At 41.9% G+C, this 20,838-nt stretch overlaps 1 protein-coding gene across 12 annotated transcripts in view; it reads left to right on the top strand.

The window, feature by feature from the left end:
• Window positions 1-20,838, top strand: part of APBB2 (amyloid beta precursor protein binding family B member 2) — a 193,092-nt gene that overhangs the window by 131,653 nt on the left and 40,601 nt on the right. For all 12 annotated transcript variants that reach the window (XM_064449328.1, XM_064449329.1, XM_064449332.1 and 9 more), the window contains one exon: window positions 17,133-17,279. In XM_064449328.1, coding sequence (XP_064305398.1) covers window positions 17,133-17,279 — 147 coding nt within the window. The remainder of the gene's footprint in view (window positions 1-17,132; window positions 17,280-20,838) is intronic.

Raw genomic sequence — 20,838 nt, 5'->3', positions numbered from 1 at the left:
TGTGTGGGGTTTTTGTTTTGTTTTTTTTTTTAAATCACTTGAATCAAAGCACCTTACCTGCTCTCTGTCACTGCCTGATGGGGATGTTGTGCAGGAGCAGTAGTGACCTGTGTACATGGTCCTGCGGGTAAAGCTCAGCAGCACTGATGTTGCTTTGCAGCCAGAGAGGCTATGGGCAGAGCTGTTCGGTGCATCTGCCTCTGCCCTGAGGACAGGGCAATGGCTGTACCCCCAGAAACAGCAGGGAGAATCTTCACCTGTGGAAAGAGCTCTGGGATCTTTAAGTCTCACATGGATGTGAAGGGAGTGTGGTAGGTGGATTACTTGCTAGCCCATTTCACACAAGATATCATGAGACTGAAAGAATCTTTATAGAATTTGAAACTGATGACATCAGACTGGGAAAATGAGATTTTTTAGCCCTGTAGGCTCTCTTCTGCCACATGACATGCCTTAACTATATTTGATTGAAGCTTGCTTTTGTGTGGCAGCAAGCACAGATACTTCTCGTTTCAGCTTAAGAGAAGGAAGATTTTTTTAATTGATTAAACTCTCTATTGGAAGAATTTGTTAAAATTAACCTTGTTAGAGATATTTTAGAGATCTTGAACCTATTTCAACCTATTCAGACAGTGGCCAGTACATTTGGGGGTAAAAAAATTTCCTCAATGGCACCGAGAAACGCTTTTGCTAAAGGGAACCATGCCACCTTGTGGAAAGCTGAAGTAGTTGTCTTCCCCCGGAGTCTCAACTTCTGCCAAGATTGTAGCACTGCAAAAATGTCAGTTTTGGGAAAAGTGTGTCATGTAATTGACGTAACTCTTGTAAGAAAAATTATTTATGCAGCAACACAGTTAAGAATTCAAAATCATCAATAAACAGCAAATGTTTCTCTATGCAGCATATGCTTAAGGTGCAGTTCAGAGCTTCGTATACTTGGCATCTTGGTGCAGGTTGTCTGCACAGGACCATAAAAGGGAAGGGGAAGTGGGAGAAAGGGGAGAATGATTACATCCAGCTTCTTGACTTCAGTAATTTATCTGGGTAGGAATCTCGTGAAGAGATGGCTCATTGCACTTGACAGGGATCCTAATTCTGCATGTGAAACATCCACAACTGGAAATGAGTTTTGAATTGGTACTTCCCAGGAGACAGATCATAACCTTCCTGCTTAATTTATAGAGCTACCTGCACTTTTCTGATTGAGTTTCAAGGGAGGTAAAAAAGGTGCTTTTAACAATCCTGGACTGTGAATTCTTCTGGGCTGTCACTTTTTACATTGTTGTAAAATATGATATCCATGTGTAAAAGTATAGAAAGATGCTAAATTATTTCCTTGCAGTCGTACAAAGAAACTGAATCTCCTGAGGAAGCCTGTCTCTGTCCCTAGGAATGAAAAATGAAAAGCTCATGTGACTCAATTTCCCCCAAATCTTTTCAGAATCGTCCTGTTTGGCCTGACATTTGGGCTGGCCTTTATTCCCTCCTTTTAAATGTGGTTTTCTGCTAGGGCTTAATTTTGTCGTTCAGTGCTAAGCATGGATTTTTGAATTCCATGTCCTCATTAGTCTGTTCAGCAGAGCTTCAGTTTCCAGCCTTGCCATTTGAGAGTAGTTTCAGCTATATATAACTGTCTGAGAATGGGAAGAATGTATTTATACCTGTGGAAGTACTAAGTAGTTGCTCCGAAAGTCTGTTTTCTACTTTAGAAACCAGTTAATGCTCAGAATCTCAAAAGAAAGGAAGAGAAGGAGATTATTTCCAAGAGGGACAGAGGTAGAAGATACTGATACCAGGTATTTAAATTTGATGACTTACCTGTAGGTGAATGAAAATACAGATAGAGACATGGGAAGTGAGTTGGTGATGAACTATGAACCTGGGCATTAGGTATTAACCAGTTGAGCTTTTTGGAGTGATGCGAGGAATGTTTCTGATAAACTGGCTTGTCAGACCACTTTTTGCTGTCATGTAAGTGGCCTGTAAATAACGCTATAGAAGTAATTTTACAAAATACTGTGTGCCCCCTCAAGAATTAATATCCATATCTCTGCTGCTTTTTTTGCTATGGAGGCAGGTATGCGTGTTTTGGAGACATCCTACGTTTGCTTGTTTCTGGTTTTCTCCAGCAGCAAATATCCTGGTTCTGCACAGGACCATTAGCAAGTAATCAGTGTGTCTTCCTCATAATGGAGATGAGTCTGATGCCAGTGAAGACTTAACCAAAGAGGAGGAGTTTTTGTCATGTCCAGTAATTCCAATAAAGGATCGTCTTTCCACACTGAAGTCCATAATTCTCTCTCACAGTTAGAGTAGCTTCTATAAAATTATTGGTGCAAACAGGGAGTATTCAGCATTTTCCAGCAGATTCACAGTCCACCTCATACTGCATGTAATTTTCTCATGAACACATGAAACACTACAAAAAGCCTCAGATCAATTCATTTCAATTAGTAGACTCAGTTAAAGGACTTAATTCAATTAAGGCTGAGGAGTTTATTTCATCTTAAGTCTCCTTAGAAAAGAAGATTAGATCTAGAAGGGAAATTAGGCATCTTCAACAGTTTTTCTTCCCAAATGGTACTTGTGCTTGGTTTTATTGAATAGGAATTTTTCTTTCAAAAGCAATCCTTGGTTTTCATTCCCCAGGAAATAGGACCTGTTACAAGGTAGATGACTAGAAGAAATTGTGAACCCATTCCTTTAACCTTATAAGTGAGCCATGTATTAATTTCAAGTTTCTTCTTACTCTTTTTTTATTCTTATGCTATGTTTAGCCATCTTCTAGCACATTTATAGCAGGCAATTATGTCTCTTCTTCAGCTTAGTTTTACTAGAGTAAACAAGCCAAGTGCTTTTAATTATTCACAATGAGGCTAGGACAGTTGCCATCTTCTTAAAAGTCCTTGTTTCCCTGACTGTTGTAGCAGCTCTGTGTTTTCTGTCTTTTATTTTTAACAATGGGCCATCAGATCTGTTACCTTGGGTGGAGTTTTTCCAGGGTCTTGTAGGGTAGCTTTAGTATGTCCATATTCTCTATTGGAAAGTTCTTGATGCATAATTTAATTTACTTTTTCAACTCCCGAGTCGGTAATCATTTTAGTTGCAACTTAAGACATGATTATAACCAGTATTTATAAGAGTGAGCAGAAGAAAAGTTCTGGTCTTCATCTTAATGATTCGAATAGCACGTTGGTCAGGAGGGTGGGGTTGGTTATATTCTTTCATTTTTTCAAAGAATCTGCTTGCCAGTAGCTGAAAGTTTCTTGTGAACAGCAGAATTTTGTATTTTGGGGAGTAGCCTAAACAGTCTGTACATAGTTCTTTTAACACTAAGCTACTCCTAATAGAAAACTAAGTGTGTCTTTGGAAATACTGATTTTTGCATTGATGAGACGGTGTTGGAGGTGCAAGAAAGTTTTCACAAAGCATAGGAAAGCAGTTTATGCTCAGGGCTCATGGGTCTTCCTTAAATGATGTTCTCTAGTATTTCAAATCAAAAGAACTATACAGCAAGAGTTACATAGTTTTAAAGAAATTGGTATTGGCATGTTTTAGGCTTTTGGGGGAAGAATGATAATCTGGGAATAAAAAAGTTTAAAAAAAAACAAACCAACCCAAGCTAAAAATAAATATTGTGGTAGGGTTTGGGGTTAGGGTTTTTTCTTTGTTTCTTTCAAACACAAGAAGTGTTTCTTTCCCCTCTCACCATCTGGGTAGTCATTTTAGTAGATTCCAGAACTATGAGTCAAAACAGATCTTCTGTTTGAAACATCCAGTGAATAATCAAAAAGAGGTCAGCCTTGAAAATTGCTGTAGTACAGCAGAAGTTAATCCATCTTTCCATCCTTGCAGCTTCTCGATAGCAATGGTGAGGGATGGGGATGGCAGTTTCTAAACTGGTTGGTTGGTTCTGAATCTGACTGTCTGCCATTAGCAGCATTAAGGCACCCTCCCAGCTGTGGAGATGCTGAGGGTGCTCAAAAACATTCTGCTTTGAAAGAAGTGTTAGAAATAGCAGACTAAAGCACAAAATACATCTCCTCAATGTTTTTTTAATAATGTCTTTTTTGTACATTGGAACTTCTGGAGAGTGTGTTTGCTCATTTGTTGTTGAATGTCGTTGGTACTTATTACTGTTGACATCTGTCGTGCCATTAGGTGATGTTATCAGTGATCGTGTCATGATGTGAGGTACATCATAATACAGATTTCCATCTAGAGGGTATTTGCTTCCACCTTGTCCCTGAATGGAGTCTTGTGAAGATTAGTCCAGGGCAGAGGAAGACGTGTTTTCCCAAACTTAAGCAATCTACTTTTTTAATGGTGTACAGAATTACAATCCTGCAAAATGCTACATGTCTTTCACCCTTAGAAATCCCACATATCTCTGGGATCTAATTAGATGCGAACCTTGTGTGCAGAATCAGGAAGCGGGTGACTGAACAGTAGGAGAGATGTAGAGGGAGAGATTTTACTTGTAGTATTCCTTAGAAAAATATATCACAAAGCCATTCCTCATGTGAAGGAGAATGGAAACTGCTTTAGAATTTACCGTCAATTTCCAGGTTTTTAATGTAATAATTGTCTTGAATTTGGGGGCATTATCACTATTTGCTTTATTAAGATATGCTGTACGAAAGGTTTGCATTGGTCTTCCAGATGTCTGCAGGATTGGGAAAAGAGAAGATAGACTATAAGAACACTTTTGTTTCAAATCAAATCAAAATATCTTCTTGGCCCGTAAAGTTCCAGTATTGACAGTGTCTTTGCCGCAGGTCTGTTGACCAGGAATCGTTGGAGTAGTAAGAACATAGACACCAGTTACGTTACAGGAGGATAAATGATGCAGATAGGAGCTGTGTGGGTCACGTTTTTCCCCTGAAGCAATTACTTCCTCGCGAGTGCCATGGGTGGCCAGGTTGCATGGGCATTTTAGGTGCACGCCCGTGATGGCTCTCCCCATGGGTAGGTAGCTTCCCTGGCTGCTAGCTGGGCGAGGCAGTGGTGGAACCAGCACGCCCTGTCTCTGAAATCGCAACTCTGGGGCACCAAATGCGCTGCCATGGGCTCCAAGTAACAGGAAACCATTTCCAAAGTGAAACAGTGCTGTTAAAGTTGCAGCTACTCTACCAGAAAGAGCTGGCCATGTTAGAGAAAGCATGGATATACCTGATTCTTTTTTTTTTTTTTTTATGATGATGTTTCTTCCATGGGTGGGTGTTTGAGTTTTCTGTTGCTTCACTAGGTCAAAGTGCCAGTGTCATCTTCAGAACCATTTCTTAGAGATGCACAGTGCAGTTTTTCTTGGCTGGGGTCTGTGTACAGCATCTTGCTGTATACAACCATTTAACACCCGTGGCTGTTGTGCAGAAAAACCTAGCTGCTGCAAGAGATTATTTTTCTTGGAAGAAGCTGCACTTCCTAATGTTTCTTGTTTTTAATTACAATTTATTCAGTGGTTTGTGGTGCAGCACAGTAAACTTTCTGGGCCAGCAGTACTTTGTGTATGATTGATGAAGGAGCCCTCAGAAGAGGACAGAAACTGCCTGTTCATGTACCACGGGCAGAAAGCTCCTGTTGGCATTCTGCAGACGGATGGATTTGGTGCACAGGGAGCTCCCAGTTTGGCTCAGCCCCTACTGATACTGCTGGCAGACCTCCCCATCAGCTTGCCAGCATCTTTGCTAATATCCTGCAGAGGTAATCACAGCTTGCAGCCCTTCATACTCCCCACTGGAGACCAACCATTTCACCTCTGAAACAATACATAGCCTCTGTCAGCTCCAGCTTTAGAATGGCCTGTCGATTGGGAACTGCGTCTTCAAGGTCTGTTCCTCATCGTGCTGCTACAAAATGAACCGATCAGATGATATTTTTGTCTTTCCCTTCAATTATTTACATTAGCTTGCTGGCTTAGGGCAGCTCAGGGAGTTAGTCTGCAATGTCACAAAGTGTACCTTTCTATTGCATAGCTTTTTTTATGAAAAAAGTGCAGTGTGTATTTTTTGTGTGTGTATAAAATATGTATAACATATATATTGAATATACACAGTTTGAAAACAGTGTGGTACAACCTTGGTGGGTTATTTGTCCATTGTGGACCTGCTGAAAAGTACATTTATGAAGGAAGTCAATTTAAAAATCAATTAAAATGGAACACTGTGAATGACAGAGCAATGTTTAGATAGCTCTAGCCAGCATGTGTATTTATTTTTGTATTAGTTCTAACTCTAAATTTCACTTCAAAAAAAGCAGAGGTCTTCCTTGGCAAAATTTCCTGCATTTCATCAAAGAGAAAAGGGAGTAGGAGGTAAATATTTATCTCTTAAGAGATTTAAAAACATGAGATAAGCAGTACATTGCAATGCCATGTTGCTCCTTACATGGGTATGTGTTATTCCATATGCTTGAAGATGATCGCTCTGCGGTGCTGCAGGGAGGCAGCGTGACAGTAAGGGGCTCCTCAAACGTGGGAAGCCTGCCAGGGCTCAAGATTTCTGGACTTTGGATTCATGTTCATATGAGGTTTTTTCAAAGAGTGGGAATCAATCAAAAGTGATTTAACTGCATTGACTTTGGATCCTGTTGTAAACATAATTTCTGCAGAAAACAAATAACTTTTAGCAATGTTGCTTCTAAAGAGACGTGAAATACTGACTCTAGTGAAGATGGAATGTTTTCCTCTATTGATTCAGGAAGGTTGAGAGTTCACCTAAAGGTGTTTTTTTTTTTAATGCCAGATGTCATGCATATTACCTTTGAAATTATGCACCACAGTACTGAATAAAGTGCTGCTGGCTACATTGGAACCACTTAAATCTATCAGCCTGCAGAAGAGCCCTCATCAGAAAAATATATTTAAGGTTAAAGATAAGAAGTGCAGAGCATTAGGTTTTAAAAAATGTATGCACACATTCTTTCATGCCCTGCAAAATCCTGTGTCTTTCCTGAAAAAGTATATGTGTATTTGTTGTAGTATATGTGTGTCTGTTGGAGTAATTTTTGTGTGTTGCAGAATACTGAAACCTGCCTAACAGTTTGGTTACTCTGCAAGATAGACCCTAATTTGAGCATCATTACAACAATCCTCCTTTATTAGTTTCCGGTGAAAAATATGACTGTCTTCTTCACTGAGGAAGCATGTTTTTTATTTCACAGTATTAAAGTGAAACCCAAAAATATCCAAATAGCTCAAAGCAAAGTCCATAAACCCATCCCTTTAGAAGTGTCAAGTCAAGGTATCTGCAAAGCCTATTCTTTACTGAGAATACTGGAGAAAAGAATAAGGTGATTTTAATTTCTTCAGAACTACATACAGCAAAAGGTTATTAGTAGAGAATAATAATGTCCATTCCAGTTTTGCTCAACTGATTAGATTTTTTTGCTTGATTCAGAAATATAGTAATGAATAAGAAATCAGGATTAAAAAAATCATGAACCAGTGCGCTGGTCCTGTAACATTTTCTTGCCTGATAGAGCAGATCTGACCTCTGGTTGTAGCCAGCAGGAACCACTGAGACAGAAGTATTAAACAAGAGAGGGACTTTTGTCATCCTATGCATTGGAGTCTGCAAGTCTGGAAAAAATGAGACTGTAGTGTCTTGGAGAATGAGTAAGGGACTGTGAATGCAGAAAGTTCAATATTGACCTGCTCTAGAGAAGTAATTTATGAAAAAGGTTATTTTATAGTAATTGTAAAGCCTTCATATTTTATTTCACAGAAGTTTAGTTTATAATCATCTGTTTGAAATAGCAATTATTAGTGGATTTCTGAATTCTATTGTGACCTGATTATCTGTGTTCTTATTTTTTGTATGGTATGTGCATTTTCAGTATTCAAATGATACAACGTGAACTGCAACAGAAGGCTGGAAATCTTGAAAAATCTTATTAGTATGTTTCTGGGTCTGCATTTTGAATTCTTGTAATTAAGAGTTTTTATGTGACAACTCTCAGTATTTTTCTGAGAAAATGGATGTGTTGCAGTCTATTCATGTCAATTAAATGAAGGTGTTTGCTTGTTCATTAATTGCATAAGATCTCTTTATTCTTTTGTTACTCAGTTTAGCTTTGATTATCTCCAGTATTTTCATTTGGAATCAATGCAAGCTTTCTTCATGTGTAGCCAGCAGATATACTGGAATATATTTATTTCTCAGAATATTTTAATTTTTAATTTTAATTATTTGATTTTCCAAAGCATAAAATTATATAGTTTGTTTTATTGTTAAACTATTGAATAAAATGTAAGTGGAATTTCCAAGATCGTGTTGACTGCATAAGAAATAGTTAATTATGTGACCTACATGCTGTGTCTCAGGCACAAACCTGCTCAGTGGCCTGTGATAAAAGGCCTTATTAAATACTGTAATGATTTACGTGTGTCTGCAGACAGATATAACCTTTAAAAAGGAAAAACATAAAGGGAAATCCAAGTCCTTTAGGCACAGAAGTAGAGGAGAAATTAGTAGCACAGCTTTAGATCAAGGCAAACAAGCTCTAATGTAGACGTTCAGAGTGGCTACCAACAGCTGTGTGATCTGAAAAACAATTTGTAATGTTCATTAGTTTGTTGTTCTCAAACTGATGTTCTAATTCAATTTTTCCCCTGTAATGGGATCTTTCTACCATGCCCTTATGATCCATCCAGTTTCCAACACTACACTGCCATCAGTCTTGTGTAATTGATATCTTGTCCTCTGTCTGGTAGGGAATCGTCTGTTTTTGTGTTCTTGATTTTTTTATTTTATTTTATTTTATTTAAAGGTACCTGCTTAGCACGGCATGAGGCAACAGCTCAAGTGTGGCATTTTACTTACATGCAGAGATTTGTCATGGTTCTGCATTTCTTGTCAAAGCTCCTTCTGGAGTTCTTCCTGGAAAAGCTGCTGTACAGCAGAACCCTACCCTGTGGTGAAGGGTTTGCAATGCCAAAGAGCAGAAGTGCTTTCCTTCATTCCTTCAAACCTAAAGCTCCCCAGCTTTAGGCAATGTTTTAGATCAGAACTGCACTATGAGGGAGGCTTACAGCCTTTTACAGGGTTTGGATTACAGCATTTATGAGTTGGTTCTTTGACTACAGATCATTAACCTGGAAACATTAATTGGATTTGCAGCCATGCAAACATGTGTTCCCCAGAACTGTAAAACTGAGCAGTGATACCTGTGTTTTCATTTCTGTTCACCTGTCTTTTCATGGGGCAGTGTGTGATAAGGTGGCCTTTTTTCCCCTGTAGCCTTTTTTCCCCCCTGTGTGTTTTGTTTGCACAACATCCTGTGTAGCCTAGCAGGAACTGTGAAGTCTCCAGTCAAGACAAAATTACAGGGTTGTTGACATAGTGTGGTTTAAACATTTTTTTCATTCACCTATGTCAGACACACAGTGTTCATGGTAGTATCTTTGATCCTTCCCCATCCCAAACAACAATACCCAAATGATCCAAAGAGAGGATACAATTTCTAAAACTGTCTTTCATCCTGCTGTATTTATCAGCTTTTTTTAGTTTTCTTCAAACCTGTTTTTCTTTGCCATCTCTTGGAAGGAGTCTGGGAACAGTTGATTCAAGCAGGCAGGAAAAGCATGTTTCAATTATCTTTATTCAGAGATGGTTATTTAAATCATCCTTTTTAGAGTTTTGATTTTAAGATAAAGCAGAGGGTCTGACCAAGCACAAAAAACCCTAAGATTTTATTTCGTAAGTTAATACTAATAATGTATAACATGGTACAGTGGTTACTTGTTTACTGTCCAAGGGAGAAGAGAAATGAGGGACTACTGTAAGCCAAAAGTTGGCACCTGGATTACTTCGAAATTATGATTTGCCAATAATTACGATTTGCCGGTAATTATATGTAAGCCTCGAGTAGAGGTAATTAACCAACTGGCATTACCAGGAATATCTGCTTTACTGAGTTCATCGATTCTTGTTCAAGGAGAGCTACACTCAGTGGTTTTCAGCTTGGATTGTTTTGACTGCAGATACTTGTTCCAGGAGAAAAGAAGGCACATTAGCAAAGCTCTTTCAGGTCAAAGGAAGCTCGTGGCTAGTAAGTACTGTTCGTGGGAGCTGGGGAACCACGATGCGGGATTAGTGTGCTACGTAACTAAGCAATTCTGCTGTCATGGCTAGCTCAGCTAGCCCTGGTTTTAGAATGAGATCATACCTGATTGGAGACACTAGGTGGTTTGTTTCTGCTGCGTTTTGTGGTTTGTTTTAAAGAGTACCCCTGAGTCAAATAATTAAGGGGCGGGGGGACCCCCACCAACATTAAAGCATTTATAAGACAGATCTACAGTTACTGGCAATACACAGAGAGAGAGGGATGCAGGCATGTGTGCACATGCTTCAACTGTCCGTTGTCCGTCCGTCCCCCCCAGGTGTGTGTACATCTGTTACACTGTTGATAAATGAGAGGTAGTATGTGTCGCGTTATCCTGAGTCCTCGTATTTTCTAGTGCCGAAATCTGCATAAAGGTCTGCCATCACTTGTGAGTCATGCCAGCATGTGTATTCAGTTAGAGCCAACCAAGAAGTAGGAGATTTTTGGTCTTCAAGTGTATTTTGAGCAAAAGAATGTTTCTTGTATGTGTATCCTCAGGTACATAGGCATTGTGTTGCTTTGTGGGTGGGGTGTTTAGTCTCTTTGGGATTTACTGAGAGTTTTTTTTTGTTTGTACTAAGTCTCTGGGAAACCAGTTTGTTTTGATGAAGCTGTTCTGAAGCATTTTATTTGGGTTATTTTAAGGGCATCTTCTAAAACACACAAACAAAAACTTGCCAGGTGCCAGAAGTCAACTGGGTTTTCAATTCTACCTGGCTTGAAAGCATGGATTGGGACTAGAAGTGGGGAAGGAAGCCAAGCCCTTCACAGGGAGGGGAACATGCGGGATGGACAAGAAGTGTGTCCCATTCCGCTTGCTCTACTGTCATGACAGTGTGCTGGGAAGAGAAAAATATACAGTGGATGCCACCACTGGAGAATTTTAAACATAGTATAAAAATGTCCAGGAAAGAAATACCAAAACAGCTCACCATCTTTACTGTTAAGAGATTTACCTGCTGTCAACTTGAACCGATTGTCTTTCACCAGTTTTTGCCTTCTTAAGATATACTCCATTCAGTGCAGGGACTATATTTATCTTTATGTTTGGAAGTCAGCTAACAAATTGCAGGTGTGGTTGAGATACAAAGAATAATGAGGAAACAACATGCTTAGTGTATATGGTTAGTTCTTCACCTCTCTTGAGATCACAGAATCACAGAATGGCAGGGGTTGGAAGGGATGTCTGGAGATCATCTTGTCCAACCCCCTGCTTGAGCAGGCACACCCAGAGCAGGGGGCACAGGAACACGTCCAGGTGGGTTTTGAATGTCTCCAGGGAAGGAGAATCCACACCCTCCCTGGGCAGCCTGTGCCACTGCTCTGGCACCCTCACAGGAAAGTTTTTCCTCATATTGAGGTGGAACTTCCTGTGTTCCAACTTGTGCCCATTGCCCCTTATCCTGTCATTGGGCACCACTGAAGAGAGTCCAGTCCCATTGCCCTGACACCCACCCTTTACGTATTTATAGGTATTGATGAGATCCCCTCCTGAGTCTTCTCTTCTGCAGGCTGAACAAACCCAGGTCTCTCAGCCTTTCCTCATAAGGGAGATGCTCCAGTCCCCTGATCATCTTGGTAGCTCTGCGCTGGACTTGCTCAAGCAGTTCGGTGTCCTCCTTAAACTGTGGGGCCCAAAACTGGACACAGTACTCCAAACGTGGTCTCACTAGGGCAGAGTAGAGGGGGAGGAAAACCTCTCTTCAGCCTGCTGGCCACACTCCTTTTAATGCACCCCAGGATACTGTTGGCCGCCTTGGCCACAAGGGCACATGGCTGGCTCATGGTCAGCTTGCTGTCCACCAGCACTCCCAGGTCCTTCTCAGCAGAGCTGCTTTGCAGTAGCTCAGCCCCCAGCGTGTACTGGTGCATGGGGTTGTTCCTCCCCAGGTGCAGGACCTTGCACTTGCTCTTGTTGAATTTCATCAGGTTCCCCTTGGCCCAGCTCTCCAGCCTGTCCAGGTCTCACTGGATGGCAGCACAGCCTTCTGGTGTACCAGCCAGTCCTCCCAGCTCGGTATCATCAGTGAACCTTCTGGGGTTACACTCTATCCCATCATCCAGGTCGTGGACGAATATGTTGAACAGAACTGGACCCAGCACAGACCCCTGAGGAACACCACTAGTGACAGGCCTCCATCCAGACTCTGCCCCATTGATCACAACCCTCTGAGTTCTGTTGTTGAGCCAGTTGTCTGTCCACCTCACTGTCCACTCATCCAACCCACACCTCCTTAGCTTGCCTGTGAGGATGCTATGGGAGACAGTGTCAATGCCTTACTGAGGTCAAGATAGACAACATCCACTGCTCTCCCTTTGTTGACCCAGCCAGTCACGCCATCATAGAAGGCTATCAGGTTGGTCATGCACGATCATCCCTTGGTGAATCCATGTTGACTGTTTCTGATAACCTGCTTGTCCTCTACATGCCTGGAGATGACCTCCAGGATTAACTGCTCCATCACCTTTCTGGGGATGGAGGTGAGGCTGAATGGACTATAGTTCCCCAGGTCCTCCTTCTTGCCCCTTTTGAAGACTGGAGTGACATTTGCTTTCCTTCAGTCCTTGGGCACCTCTCCTGTCCCTGTCCTCCATGACCTTTCAAAGATGATGGAGAGTGTCTCAGCAGGAACATCTGCCAGCTCCCTCAGCACTCACAGGTGCATCCCATTGAGGCCCATGGATTTGCAAGGATCCAGTTTGCCTAGGTGATCTCTGACCCAATCCTTCTCAACCTATGGTAATTCTTCCTTTCTCCAGATTTTTTTCTCTCTCTTCTGGGGGCTGAGATGCCCAAGGGCCAGCCCGAGCAGTAAAGACCGAGGCAAAGGCAGCATTCAGTAACTCCACCTTCTCTGCAGCCTGCGTTGCCAGGGCCCCTTCCTTGTTCAGCAGTGGGCTCGCTGTATCCCCAGTCTTCCTTTTACTGCTGATGTATTTTAAGAAGCCTTTCTTGTTACCTTTGACATCCCTTGCCAGATTTAATGCCAAGTGGGCCTTGGCCTTCCTCGTTGCATCTCCGCATACCCTGACAACATTCCTATATTCCTCCCAAGTGACCAGTCGTCTTTCCATGTACTATGAACCTCCTTCTTCCATTTGAGTTTCTCTAGAAGCTCTTTGCTCATCCATGTGGGTCTCCTGGCTCCTCTGTCTGACTTCTTCCTCCTAGGGATGCACCGATCTTGAGCTCGGAGGAAGTGGTCCTTGAATACTGTGCAGCTCTCTTGGACCCCCTGCCTTCCAGAGCCCTAGCCCATGGGATTCCTCCTAGCAGGTCTTTGAAGAGGCCGAAGTTGGCTCTCTTGAAGTCCAAGGTTGTAGCCCGACTTGTAGCCTTGCTTCTACCTCGCAGTATCCTGAACTCGACCATCTCATGGTCACTGCAGCCAAGGCTACCCCCAACTCTCACATCCTCAACCAGCCCTTCCCTGTTTGTTAGGATAAGGTCGAGCAGCACATCTCGCCTCGTTGGCCCCTCCACCACTTGCATCAAAAAGTTGTCCTCAGTGCTCTGCAGGAACCTTCTGGATCATGCATGGCTCACCGTGTTGCTTTTCCAGCAAACATCAGGGTGTCTGAGGTCCCCCATGAGGACCAGGGCCTGCAACTGTGAGGCTACTTCCAGCTGTCTGTAGAAGGCTTCATCAACTTCCTATTCTTGATCAGGTGGCCTGTAGTAAACACCCACAACAGTGTCACCCATATTTGGCTGCCCCTTAATTTTTACCCACAAGCTCTCAACTTGTTCTCCTTCCAGTCCAAGGCAGAGCTCGATGCATTCCAGTTGCTCCCTCACATAAAATCAGCTCCCCCACCTCGCCTTGCTCGTCTGTCTTTCCTGAAAAGCCTGTAGCCATCCATGACCACATTCCAGTCATGCGAGCTATCCCACCATGTCTCTGTGATTGCAATGAGATCATGGCCCTGTGACCGCACACAGACCTCTAGTTCCTCCTGTTTGTTCCCCACGCTCCTTGCATTGGTGTACAGGCATTTCAGAAAGGTGCTTGAGCACACAGGTTTCCCCAGGGGGGTTTACGAGGACCCACTGCAGCCATGCAAACCCTTGAGGTGGTTGGTCTCCTGGTTGCCATCACATGAGGCCGCCACGGCACCTTTATCACTGCTCAGGTTGTCCTGTCTTATTCCCCCATTGTGTATGATGGCATTAGCATTGCCAGTTTGTACCCCTCTCCCCGAGATGGTATAGAGAATGTTTCTCTCTCCTAGTACTCTGTTACTCAATTTGATATTGAAATACTTGTAAAAACCCCCTTTCTTCTGGCACAGTAAAAATCTGTATTTCAAAAGCTTGCAGAGATAAATATTTAATACCCCAGTGGGTATTACAGTACTTTCAGCAAGATTCATGAGCGCATCTGATGTGCCAAAACCAATTCTGCAATCTTCAGATTAGGTGACCTTAATAATTGCTACAAAAATGGTTATTTTAGTATCTGGTGTAGCTCTGAAGTGAAGAGCACCCCTGAGTGGTGACCCCTCCTTTGTTTCCTCTTTCACCTTCTCCTTCATCTCCCTTTAAAATCTGAAAGCCAGCACTCTTGTGGGTTTCCAGCAGAGCTGGGTCAGGAAGCAGTAGTGTAGGAGAATTTGCATATTGGTTTCCTTGTTTTCAAAGCAAAAAAAAAAAACAAAACACCAGCTGCAAAATATGCGGCAGCATGGGAGGCTTTAATTTTTCACCCTCTTTCACTGAAGGATTTCACACAACTTGCAGAATAGATTTGCTGCCTAATACCTTAGATGAGGTGCATCATTAGTGGCTTGTTGGAGTAGGTGCGAGAGGTACAAGAGGCAGGCTCTCAGGCTGGGTTTTCTGCATGGCGAAGTAGGCTGGAGGAGTGCGTTGTGCAAGCTGAGAGAAGGCTGAAGGAGGAGGGAAGTTTTAAAGGGAAGGAAGGAAAAACTTGTTAATCTTTTTACCCTCTGGTGAATTTTATTCCTCCCTTGCCAAAGTTGGTATATTATGCATATTTAAAATACCTTCATATTTGGGGGTCTTTTTTTGAGAACAGTGGTTCCCAAATGGCACACCAGTCATGGTGCGTGAGCTTGATCTACTCACTGACTTTACAGCGGTTTTTAGAAGTGGCAAAAGAATATTCAGTGTCAGCGTCTGAACTGTGAGGCTGATTTATTTGCTGCATCTCAAGAAGAGGGATTAATGGGTAACTCCAGCGTGGACCTGCTGTGTGCCTGTGTGGGCAGTGTCTTGTTGGAGGCAGCATGGCTCCCAGCGGTCACTGGTGCCTGCTTCCTTCCAGAAGCTCCCAGGACCCTTGCCTGCCTGCCTGCCTGCCTGCCTGCCTGAGAGCTGCAGGGTGCTGCTGACAGCAAAGCAAGCTCTGTGGCACAAGGCAGCGCTGCTGGACAGTGAGTGTTGGTCTTCGCAAGGTCAAAATTGTGCCGAGTACCTAATGGGGAACTGGGTTGACCGCAGCAATTGCGGGTCAGTTCACCAGAACAACATAGCACTTCAGGACAGCATAATGTTTTAGAAGAAATGTAAGAATAATACTGAAGCAAGCAAGATACCAGGGACTGAGTACTAATTGGCAATCAGTACTTGATCCGTCTTAGTATGGGGAGGTTCAGGGTGAAAAAACAGAGATGTTACACAGCGGCAGATTTTCAGTTATTAATTGTAAATTGTCTCACTTCTACTTTTGGAATTTGCACCTGCTGAATCCTGCACCTCTGTAGGAGGCATCGTGGTTAGCAAAGAGGATTTGGGTGTAAAAAGTGAGTGCAGCTTCATGTCAGTGCTGATGTCGTATTTAATTGCTGACCCAAGCCAAGTGTTTCTTTGTATTATGCAGGGAAACCAGAGCTCAGAGTTGGGATGGCATTTGATTTGGCAGTGTTCAGTGGCAGTGTCTGTTGCCATGTTAAATACCTAGAAGATAGCAGCAATTTGGTATGGGGTCGTTAAGGAATTATTATTGCTGAACCTTTAGGGACCATCATAAATGTTTGGTGTGCCTATTGAGGAGTTATACTAGTAAGCCTGTTGTGCATCCATCGCTAGCAGTGCATTGCCATTTGAGAATGAAATATACCAATAATGTTCCCGGAGGAAATCTTGGTCTCATAGACAACCTCCCGTTGGCTTAGTGTGAGGTCTGTATTTTACCCACTGTAAAGTCTGAGAGCAAATGTGCGGTGTTTTAAGAGAATTAAAGTTTTTTATTCCCTACTCCAGTAGATGCAGGGTAGAAATAGTGCCATTCAATTTCTCCCATTTTGTTTTGTTTGCAAAAAGTACCATATGTGCAAAGTAATGTTGCCTTGGCTTGTTCTGCCAACTGAGTGCTCTGGTTGGCTAAACATCCTTCTGCGAAAAAACTGTATAATTAGATTGTTTTATTTTAAAGGTCATTTTTAATTTCTTCTAGAAAAAAAAGCCTGCTTTCCTCTTATGGTATCTTATCTTTTTATTAGTGCTTTGAATTTGTTAGTTTTTGTTTGCTACCTTAGTTAAACTTACTGTAGATGTGATTGCTGTAATCCACAAAAAAAAATAAATTAATTTTGTGGTTAAAAGCCAGACAGTGAGATATACCATGAGTGTGAATCTTGCAACAGACATAATCCAGTAGTATTTTCTTTCTTTTTCAATTAGACCTCTAGATACTAGCTAAAATTTCAGTTCTACTGTATCTGTAGTTGTGCTTTTTCCTTTATTTCTCTGTGTTTGTGTGTCCTACTGTTTACTGCTCCCTTATTTGCTTCTTTGCATTAGCCAAAATACTTCCTGGTAAAGCATTAGTGTTACCTCCACAGCTACCTTTGCTGGCAAATCATGTTTTCTTCTTTGTTCCTTCAAATGTTTTCACTTTGCCATTCTCAAATTTTATTTTAATTTATTTATCTTTGAGCATAAGCTCATCTACAACGCCTTGATTTTGTTCTCCTCCTGTTGCATGACAAGATTTCCATAGATGGATACAGCAGCATGATGTGTGCTCTGATACACATTCAGATATTTTTTGGTTTCTTTTTAGTGCTTTGCTGTGCGATCTCTGGGCTGGGTAGAAATGGCAGAAGAAGATCTGGCTCCTGGAAAAAGCAGTGTTGCTGTGAACAATTGCATCAGACAACTCTCTTACTGTAAAAACGACATCAGAGACACTGTTGGCATTTGGGGAGAGGTAAGAACAGGGTGAACTTCCCCTCTTTGAGCATCCCTCTTGTGTAATAAAACATCTTGAAAGAACAGCTCTCTAAGCAAGTATGCCCATGCTCTGTGCTATCATAGCTGGAACTGCCAAAAATTATAAAAGGGTTCAAGGGAAGTGTTGTCATTTTTGTCCCAAACTGCTCAGGACAGTAGATGCCTCAAAGATCCACCTTTGTGGGTCTTCTTACATCTGTGCTAGTACACACCTGTGCAATAACAGTGCTGGGGACACACTGCTGTAAAACTGATTAAATCAGTTTAAGTCTTTCTCCTGACCAGAGGTTTGAGTGTGGTGCTTTGGAATAGCATTTTCACAGGTTTCCCAGTGACAGAATGGCTTTAAGGAAGCCCAGACTGGTGTGACCTGTGCTTCTGAAATGTATGAGAAGATTGAGACTGATGGACAGATGGCTTATTTTAAGATGATTATTTTATCAGTGTTTCAGAAGGAAATTAATTTTATGTCATCAATCTGTCTGTTGTTTCCTCTCCAGTAACTCTTGAATCTGTTCACCAGTGTCATCCAGTTTAGAAGGATGCCAAATTCCCACATAGTGAGGGAAAAACAGGGAGTCCAGCTCTCCTCTTTCTTGGTTTGCTGATGGGTCAGTACATCTTCATCCACTGAACCATGCAAGCTCTTCTTTCTGAATTGGCAGCAAGGACAGGGTAATGCTGTGCGAGCTCAGGGGAAACATGAAGGCAGCTTAGAGGTATTGTGGTTTGGAAGAGAGATGTGCTGGAGACGGAGTGGAAGGTGTGGAGTGATCAGTAAGTTAAACAAGAAAGGAAAAGGTGGGGGTGCAGTTTTAGTGGATGTACAGAAGCCACAGGAGACAAACCCATAGAAAAACATCTTCACTATTTGATTGTTAATGGAACAACTTAAACTTCAGCCAAATCTTATCCTCTACCTCTCTCCTGGCATGTTTTCAGGAGGGTTACACTAATGTGGATTTACTACATCTGAATGCGAAAGAGGTGTAAGACTGAATGTTGTAACCTTCACTTGTGTGATCTAAGAGAAAGCACTGCCAAACAGAGGAGGAATTAAAAGAAAGACTTGTCAATTTCAGTAAAAATTTTAGGAAAAATATCCTCCAGTCCCTCAAGTTATTGTTACAGTCTAAGGCTTGAGTCCAGTGTCCTGGCTATGATCACAACAATGCAGAGACGCTTCAGTGGAGCAACTGGGAGAAAGTGCCTGTTTAAAAATGGAAGTGTTGTTTCAAGGGACACATTTAGAGTGCCCTGTCTATTTCAGTAATTTCAGAAGGGTTTTTCTATGTAAGAAATTTATATTGTACATACAAATTAACAAGATAACATTGGTCTCCCTTTTTCTTAGTTCTGGGAACAGTTTTATTGACAAGCAGTTAGAGATATATCAGTCATGGACTTTGGGCTTACTGCTGACCCCAGAAGGGGGAAAAAAACCCACTCTCTTTACATGGGTGTTATCCCATCTGTTTGTCAGGTGACAGAACTTTGATCAACTTGAAATATATAATTTACTTTGAAATCATATGCTTTATTCTGGTTTAAAAGTTAATGTTCACTGATACAAGAACTAGTGTTCACATTTTTCCATATTTCTTGCTGTCAACCCCATTGTTCTTTGTTGGAAACCGTTGCAAGTTTTGAAGCCAAACTGGAGAAAAGTTTTTGTCCTCTTGAATGGAAGTTTTAGTTAACAATGCTATTAATAAATTTTTAAAAATCAGCCTGACAAAAACAAAGACACTGTACTTGAATAGGTGGCCCCTGAAGTAAATTGTCTTCTTGATTTTAAAAGAAATCATTACAACCACATTTTTCTGCTGGTCATGTAATGCTTCAAGAGTGATTGGAAGAGGCACGTTTTAGAGAGGAATCTGAAAAAAATGTGCCTGACAGTGACCTATCAGATGGAGCACAAGCAGCAGAAATCTATTATGAAGCTAGAACTGATGACTGCAGGTAGAGGTTTTAGGATTGCTTCAAGATTTATTTTAGCTAGAATGTAAAGAAAGTGAAATTGGGACTAGGACTATCCCCAAATTTTCATGTTTTAAAAACACAAAACAAAACACAAAAAAAACCCCACACCCTGGGTAAAATCCTGACCCTATAGAAGCTTTGTCACTGGCTTCAATGTGGGATTTCATGCCCTCTGCTCCCCTCCAAAAAAATCACCCTGTCAATTTCTAACCTTCACTGTTCTGTAAAATCTAAGAAGAAAAAACAACTCATCTGTTTGTGTTGCTGCCTTGCCATGCACTATATTCCTCTACATCACAAAATAACATAAATGAAAAAGATACATTGTTGCCATTGACCTATATACCCCACAGTATATAACACTTCCCTGAAAGGCTGCTGGGATTGTCAGTCTTTCCTTCGTTCACTCTACCTGTGTGGCTTTTCCCATGAGAGCCCTCCTCATCTTGGACCATCAGGTCTCTGCAGCTCTTCAGCAGTCTGAGACAGAGGCCTATGTTCAAGCTCCCAGTCTGTCTAAATTATTTCTTCTTACCCTCTACAGTGTTTTCATCTATAAAATAGTTTTATATGATAAGGCAACAAGACTTAGCAAAACATACTGCTTCTGGCTGTGGCCAAACTATCCCTTGAACATTGCAAGGATAATTTGCTGTGACATACATTGCTTATCTGCCCATTCTCCAATCTTTTCCAGCTAACTTGGATACAGTTTTATTTCCCTAATCCCAGTGTATTTTGCATGATGAACAGATTTTACCTTCTTTTAATAATTTCCTTCTGGAACAAATATGTAAGTAGAAAATGGGTCCAAAAAGCAATCTTTGTGACATTCGATAACATTCTTCACACAATCTGTTTACTGTTTCTGACCTCCAAGCAAATTTCTCACCCTTTTCCTTTGTGATGACTTTGGTTTCTGTCTGGTTTCCTTCATCATCCTGGTCTCCTTGGTGCCATCCTGGTTTCTGTGTTTTATTTCCCATGTTTCTTTTCCGCATGCCACAAGCAGTTCATTGCTGCTGATTCGCCCCATATACATGCATGGCTGTCACAGCTACATCTGTTTCTGCTTCTCTAGGAGCAGCCTATATATCCAGCCTTGCATCTTGGCCACAGCTGTAGTTTTTCCATCAGACAAAATGTTCTCATGTTGGCATTGCATATACCAGCCTGTGTCCCCTTCTTCTCCCACACCCCTCCCAGCGCTTGCACTGCCAGCTCTGTGTCACAGCACTGGAGATTTGGGGTGGGAGAGGTGGTCGGTAGTGCCTGCCAACAGAATCACAGAATGGCAGGGGTTGGAAGGGACGTCTGGAGATCATCTTGTCCAACCCGCTGCTTGAGCAGGCACACCCAGAGCAGGGGGCACAGGAACACGTCCAGGTGGGTTTTGAATGTCTCCAGGGAAGGAGAATCCACACCCTCCCTAGGCAGCCTGTGCCACTGCTCTGGCACCCTCACAGGAAAGTTTTTCCTCATATTGAGGTGGAACTTCCTGTGTTCCAACTTGTGCCCATTGCCCCTTATCCTGTCGTTGGGCACCACTG

This window comes from Phalacrocorax carbo, chromosome 4, assembly GCF_963921805.1.
Source record: "Phalacrocorax carbo chromosome 4, bPhaCar2.1, whole genome shotgun sequence".
Lineage (NCBI taxonomy): Eukaryota > Metazoa > Chordata > Aves > Suliformes > Phalacrocoracidae > Phalacrocorax > Phalacrocorax carbo.
This window is presented reverse-complemented; position numbering and strand designations above follow the sequence as displayed.